This window comes from Euprymna scolopes, chromosome 28, assembly GCF_053919585.1.
Source record: "Euprymna scolopes isolate OS-2025 chromosome 28, ASM5391958v1, whole genome shotgun sequence".
NCBI classification, from domain to species: domain Eukaryota; kingdom Metazoa; phylum Mollusca; class Cephalopoda; order Sepiida; family Sepiolidae; genus Euprymna; species Euprymna scolopes.
The window spans coordinates 58645560-58653351 of NC_136509.1; the positions used below are offsets into that span (position 1 = coordinate 58645560).

At 40.9% G+C, this 7792-nt stretch overlaps 1 protein-coding gene across 1 annotated transcript; it reads right to left on the reverse strand.

The window, feature by feature from the left end:
- Window positions 1–7146: 7146 nt before the first annotated feature.
- On the reverse strand, window positions 7147–7566 carry LOC145249393 (uncharacterized). Its single transcript, XM_080110950.1, has one exon. It carries the CDS (start codon window positions 7564–7566, stop codon window positions 7147–7149), a length of 420 nt encoding a protein of 139 aa, XP_079967076.1.
- Between the last annotated feature and the right edge of the window lie 226 nt (window positions 7567–7792).

The following is a 7792-nucleotide window of genomic DNA, read 5'->3' on the forward strand; positions in this document are numbered from 1 at the left end:
ATTAATGCAATGAATTTCTGATTTCTGCCCATCAATGACTACTGTTATAAGCCTATCAGAGAGAAAACATTTAATAAGTGAGAGGACATTTCTAGCTATTCTATAGCTGACGATCTTGTGAATTATGCCCTACTCTATCAAAAACCTTTGATATGTCAAGAGCTATTACTCTACAAACGAAGTTCTTGTAGAGAGATTCACTAATCCTGTGTGATATCACAGTTAGTACATCAGCTGTAGATCTTGCAGAATGGAAAACATATTGCATATCATTGAGCAGGTTATTTTTGCTGAGGTGGTTGACTGTGACGTAATCAACCTGAGGGAGCAATTTGCCCTCATTGGAGAGCTTTAGATCCCCCCAGAAGCCCGAGGAGGGCCAAATAACTATGCTAAGACTGATTTAATCGATAGATATTGTTTGAAATCAGAGAAATATATTTTGCAGTTAAAATTGATGACTCAAAGTCAGAAGTCAGAACTGACCTTAGAGGTCATGGGAATTAGTAGGTCTGTAAATCTCAGATCACAGATTTGGGAATTGCACACACGCAAAAATCTGGGGCTTTCCGATTCCGTGGCGTGATCTTATTGGCTAAGGAGACTTCCAACCCCAACCATACACCACTATTAATATAAGTGTCGTGCGGAAATTAGCCAGTTTCGAAGCAGTTTCCGAAAGAGTTGTGCGCGAAACTCGAGGTAACCCGCCATACCCTGGAGATGTGATTCTCCTCCTCCTCCGTCCGTCTGATGCTGTCTGTGAAGAGAGATTGAAAAACTTACTAAGAACTGACGATATTTGTAAAAAACGTTGTACATAAGTTTGTGAAATAATTCTGTAGAATAGAATTCACGTCTGTTTTTCTTTCTGCCTGCGGCTTTGATATTCACTTTTAGCATACAGGATTCAATGTAACAACCCTAGAGAAGGACCAGACGATCCGAGCCGAGTTTCCAGACAAAAAGGAGTCCTAGCCGAGCTTCATCAGTGTGGGGTTACAGACCACTTCTCTGTTTATCACAAATTCCATCAACTTACTCATGACACACAGGAGACTGATTGATCTGTACTGAGAGGGAGATGACCAGTCACCTGAATTTTTAAATATGTAGCAGACTGATGAAATTTTCTGGGGTGTTGAGAAGTATTCCGCATTAAGGCAACGTTGAAACAATTTTGTAGGTATGGGAGCTAGTTTTGGTTAAAGCTTTTTGAACACTATGACCGGTATGCCGCTGGAGCCAGTTGCTTTACTGGAATCAAGGGTTTTGATAAGCTTGGCAGCATCATAGTCACAGGAGAAAATACAGGGGTTAGGCGGCCCTGATTGAAAAGCGTAGAATTTGCTGCAAAGTTTTTTGCAAAGAGTTTTGCTTTGTCAGATGCTGATGAAATTGCATCAGGTCCATTGCTGATGATTGGGATAGAGAACACACTCCTGTTCAGGACTCTGCTTGTTATTCACCAAAACTGGTGGGAACCAAGCCACTGCTCAGCTACTTTAAACCTAATGTACTGAGCATAAAAATCTCTTTTACAATGGTTGTAGCTTTAGTTTTACAACATCTATTATGTTGGAAGCAATGGAAATAGTGATTTCTGGGGTGAACCACAGCTGGTTGTTGGGCTTTTGCTGCAATTTCTTGGAGATATGAAGCAGTCTATATCAACAATTAACCATTCTGCCAGGTCTGATACTACAACATTCTTTTTGAATATGGAGGCCAGAGGTATATATGATATATGAAGTTATCCCAATAAACCATAGAGTATTGATATACAGTACGATGGAGAGGTATATCTGAGGGTTTATTACATTTTGTTTTTATCTTAACCGAGACAACTGAGTGATTGGAAGATCCCAATGGAGGCAGAACAGAGGATGAGCACATTTCTAAGCAAGTTGTAAGAAAAAGCCAAGGAGACTTGCATATTGTTTTGTCTGAGTCGGACATACGGGTGAGTTCATGAACAATTTGTGTTAGGTTATAGACAAGAAATCATGACAGTACTTCCCCTCATCATTGTTCGAGTGGACTAGACATTCAGCATTGTGAACATTGAAGTCTCTGCAGATGTGAATGTTAGCCAAGGGATGGGTAGACAAAATGTGGTAATTTTTCTCAGAGATACTGTCAACTAAATAACTCCATTGTTATGGGAGTGATAGAGGGCAAATATGAATGCTGAGTTGTAAGGCAAATTAGGATATTCGCTAGATGTCCCTATCACATGGAAAACCATCTCTAATGTAGGCACATATGCCACGCCCATGACTTACGGGGGTCAGATTTTGATGTCATGTTTGAGTATCCTTTAATTGCAAACTCATCTAGGGAAACAGTCAGTCCAATGCCAATTTTGCACAAGAATATTAGATTTCAACCTCTAGAAGATTGGAATGTAGACCCCTGATGATAGTGGGGATCTATGTGTAGATTTGAAGTTCTGGTTTTAATCTTGTTTTGTTTCTTGATTTTTCAATTTTGAAGCAGAGCAGAGAAAATAAAAAAGGAATGAAGAATGATTTTTGCATGTAGAAGAAAAGCTGTAACATGACCCACTAATATGGCATCGAGAGGCCCCACCAGAAGCTACTGCATGGTTCAGAATCCATTCACCAAATGGCAATACAACTTTGCACCTGCTAATAGAACAGATTCCCTGTGGGTTAATCCAAGGTTTTGGTCCCTGATTATCAGGGGGATAACATCAGCCCAGATAAAATATTTACCTCCAGCATCCTTATTATTTTTTTATTTATCTTTTTTTATTACATTTTCACCCCAAACAAGGCGCATTGCCACTTTGGTGTAGGGGGCTACTATCAGGGGCAGCAACTACTGGGGCACTATGTTGGGATTTGGGCAGCAAGATGTCGGTTCACATTGCACTTGAACTTCTGCATATCAGTACAGTTAGGGAAGCAGGAACCTGGAATGGAATTCCAGAGTCTAGCAGTTCTGGGGAAGAAACTACTGGAGTAGAAAGATCTTTTACATCTAGGGATCTCTACTGTGTGGGAGTGGGACTTAGCTACCTGTCGGGTTTGTCGAGGGTGTCTACGTCGTGGGGGCACAAGTGTCTGCAGTTCGTCAGAGTATTCACCATTAAAATACTTGTAGAACAGGCAGAGGGATGCAACATTTCATCGATGGGACAGAGGCTGAAGCTTAGATGCCAGTTCAGGGCCTATCAGATTGGCGATTCTTTTTTGAACCTTGTCTAGGAGCGAGAGACTAGTAGCAGATGCACCAGCCCAAATGTGAAAACAATACTCTATACATGGGCGAATGATGGCCTTATAGAGGTACAGGATACTTTCAGGTGTCAGTAGTTTTCTAGCACGGTAGAGAGAGCCTACCTTTTTCGCAGCGGTCCTGGCAATGTTTTCAATATAATCGTTCCAACTCATGTTTCCTGTGAATGTTAGGCCAAGCAGTTTGAAAGATGTACTCTCAAACAGAGAGTCACTGGCCATTGCTATTGGTGGCAGAGAAGGTTTCTTGTAATTATTGAAGTAAACCGGTTTAGTCTTGGCAGCATTGAATGTGACCATCCATTTATGTCCCCATTCCACTACAGATTGGAGGTCATTCTCTAGTGTTTTTGCCATTTTTTTAGATATGTGTTCATTTGTTTTCCTGTCATGCCTGTTATAGAGTGTAGTGTCATCAGCATATATACCCATCTCAGAGGCAGTTTTGTCAGGGAGGTCATTAATAAATATTAGGAACAATAGAGGTCCAAGGATACACCTCTGAGGCACTCCCGCATTTATATCACACTGTTTAGATGTACGACCGTCGAAGACCTGGATTTTTCTCTTATCTAAGAAGGATTTAATTATGCTAAGTATTCTACCAGTGATACCGCATGATTTAATTTTCCTGAGGAGACCCTTGTGCCATACCCTGTCAAAAGCCTTAGATATATCTAGAGCTACCGCTCTGCCCTCCCCCGCTTTGTCCAGTGAATGGTATATATGTTCAGAGATTACAGTGAGGATGTCAGCTGTGGAAATCCATATTGTTTGTCAGTCAGAAGTTTAGGATCTGTAAGGTGTCGGCCTAGAGCATGGTTAATTATGGTCTCAAATATTTTGGCGAAAAGTGGGAGGAGGCTAATGGGGTGATAATTTGATGGGACAGTTCTTTCGCCAGAATTCTTGAATATTGGTACCACAGAAGCAGTTTTCCAACAGCCCGGAAAGCATGGTCCATTAAGGCATTTGTTGTAGAGTTTGGAGAGAACTGGAGCTACTTCGGCTGAGCACTTTTTTAATAGCACAGTATTGAAAATTGGTGGAAGTCATTTAATAAAAATGTGTGGACACATACCTCATCACCGGAGCCTGCGACATCCAGAAAGGTTTTAAAAATTACTATGAACACATTTTGTTTGACGAAATACTAAGACGCACACAATGTGTGTGTATTTTATTTACAACATGGAGACCCGAAGAGTTACAATAAAAGGGGAGAGAATCCCCACAGTAAAAGGGTTTTGGAAAGGGGCAGATAACCCTATAGCAATTGAATATATATCAACACTCCTCCTCAATTGCTGACAGTCTGCATTATAGTTTATGGAGTCCCAAAAGTTCCCTGAGCCTTACAAACTGTGTGCTTCCAACTCCTTTAGTTAGCAGGTCGGCTACCATCTCTTTACTTGGACAGTATTCGAGCTTAACAGTTTCCCGCTCGCCCAGTTCTCGAACATAGTGGAACTTTATGTCCACATGTTTGGCCCTTCCATGATACTGTGGACTCCTTGCCATACATATGGTTGACTGGTTGTCCTCATATATAAGGGTTGGTGTTACGGGAGATCCTAGCAAGGCACTTTGAAGATTCTGCATCCAAACAGCCTCCTGTGCTGTACTTGCCAATGCCATGTACTCAGCTTCGGCTGTTGATAGAGCAACACAGGTTTGCCTGTTGCTTTTCCAGCTGACTGCCGCACCACTCAGCTTAAAAACATATCCAGATGTTGATCTGCGATCATCCAAATTACCAGCCCAGTCAGCATCGGAGTACCCCAGGAGATTGGTGGCTTTCTTCTTGTCATAAAGCAAACCATATCCTTGTGTACCGTTTAAGTACCGGAGGATATGTTTCACAGCCTTCCAGTGTTCCATTGTAGGTTGAGAGCAGAATCTCGAAACATTTCCAACGGCATGAGCAATATCCGGTCGTGTCCTTGTCGACAGGTACAATAGGCTCCCAACTGCAGACTGATACAACTCTTTGTTGACCAGTTTACTTGTTTCCGTTGCCTTCGTCAATTTTGTTCCGGGATCAATTGGAGTAGACACAGGTTTGGAATTCTCCATCTGGAACTTTCTCAAGACATCTGCTGTGTATGTAGGCTGTCCAATCCATATTTTTCCTGCTTCGGGATAAATAATCTTCACACCCAAAAAATGGTGTAGTTTTCCCAAATCTTTTATTTTGAAAATCTTTGATATCGCTTTCATGAAATCTTCAATAAGACTTGTGGATTTACATGCCACAATGATGTCATCAACATAAACAGCTGTTATGAAAATGTCTCCTCCTGAAGATTTTATGTAGATGCAAGGATCACTTTCCAACTGTTTGAAGTCCATCTTCTTCAGCTGACCATGCAGTGCATCATTCCAACATCTTGGGGACTGCTTCAAGCCATAAATACTTCGCTTCAATTTACAGACAAGATGTTCCTTGCCTTTAACTTTGAAACCCTCTGGCTGCCTCATGTAGATTTCCTCCTTCAGCTCTCCATTCAGGAAAGCAGTGGCTATGTCCAATTGATGCAGCTTCAGATCATGCTGTGCTGCTAGTGCAATAACTGTTCGCACCGATTCAAATCTCACAACTGGGCAGAAAGTCTCGTCATAATCGATTCCTTGCTTCTGAAGAAAACCTTGAGCTACAAGTCGAGCTTTATAGTGTTCCATATTACCATCAGCATCGTATTTTCGCTTGAATACCCAATTGCTACCAATAGTTTTTTCGTCCACTGGGCAATTCCGTCAGGTCCCATACTGTATTAGAATGTAAGGAAGAAATTTCGTTATTCATTGCCTTCAACCATTCATTCTTTTCAGGACCAGAAAGTGCTTCCTTCATGGTCAATGGGTCATTTAAGTTATGAGCCATGTAAACCCATTCGCCATACGGATCTGGGGTTTTCTTTAGCCTTGATGATCTTCGGGGTCCTGTTAGCTCTTGTGGGTTGTCTTCATCGTCGGAGCTATCTTGGTGTCCAATTTCTACCAGAGATGGATTTACAATTTCTTCTTTCTCCTGTTCAGCTATTGAACCTGATTCATTGAAGATGACATCTCTGCTATGGAACACTCTGGATTTTCTGGTATCAAAGAGTCGATACCCTTTTATACCAATCTCGTAACCAAGGAATTTGCACTTCTTTGCTTTTGAGTCCATTTTGAATCTTTCATCCTTCGGTACATGGACAAAAGCATCACATCCAAAAATGCGTAGGTGTTTCACATTAGGCTTACGTCCCTTCAGCACTTCATATGGTGTCATACCTTCTACTGCATTTGTTGGGCTCCGATTTCTAATATACGAAGCCGTTGATAATGCCTCAGCCCAAAATTTCTTAGGCAGCTTAGAATCCGATAGCATTGATCGAACCATCTCCACCAATGTTCAGTTCATCCTCTCTGCAACACCATTTTGTTCTAGCGTTTTTGGAACAGTATACTCGTGCTTAATCCCCTCCTTCTTCAGGTAGTTTTCAAATTCTTTTGAAGTATATTCTCCTCCATTGTCGGTTCGTAAAACCTTTATATTTTTACCAGTGAACTTTTCCACCATAGTTTTCCATTCACTGAATTTTTGGGGGACATCTCGTTTGTTTTTGAGCACATATATCCACACAAATCTGGATTTATCATCAATGAACGTGACAAAATATTCGGCACCACCAAGCGATTTTGCCTCTATCCTTCCACAAACATCGCTATGCACAATTTCAAGAAGCTGAGTTACTCGCTTTCCTCCAGATTTTGGAAACGATGAACGATAATGTTTTCCATCTAAGCAAGGCTCACAAAACTTAATTTCCTTGTTTATATTATAGTCAAGGCCAGTAACTAGTTGGTCCTTTACTAGTTTTTGCAAGTTCTTTTCTCAAAGGTGGCCAAAGCGTCTATGCCAAATCTCCTCCTTTGTGTTACCATCTAAACAGGAGTTTGCTGCATGGGTTGATTCATTTATATCAGAACAGTTTAAATAATAAAGGTTCCCAATTTTGGAACCTGTAGCCACCACCTTTTGCTTGTTATCTAAAAATTGACAATTTGAGTCACTGAAGATACAGGTTTTTCCAGATTTAGTGGCTCTGGACACACTCAAAAGATTGTAGGACAATTTAGGAACATATAAGGTCTCATACAACCTGCATTTCTGGTGTTTCCCGTCCGGTACACCCACTTTTAGCTCTATTGTTCCTGTTCCTATTGCCTCAACTGAGAATCCATCACCAAGGGTTATTTCCACAGCTATATCCAATTTTCGAAAGTTAGAAAATTTTTCAATATCACTACACATATGACATGTGGCTCCAGAGTCCACAATCCAGTCACTCCTTTTTCCATTAGACAATAATGCATGATGTGTAAAAAGTCCAATACACTCACCCTCACCAGAGTCGCTGGAGTTGTCCTGTATTTTCTTAGTAAAGAAAACTTTCTTTCTTGGAGGGTTCAACTTAACATTCTTTGTTTCAAGTAAACGGCAATCACGTTTAATATGTCAATTTTTTCCACAGTGAAAA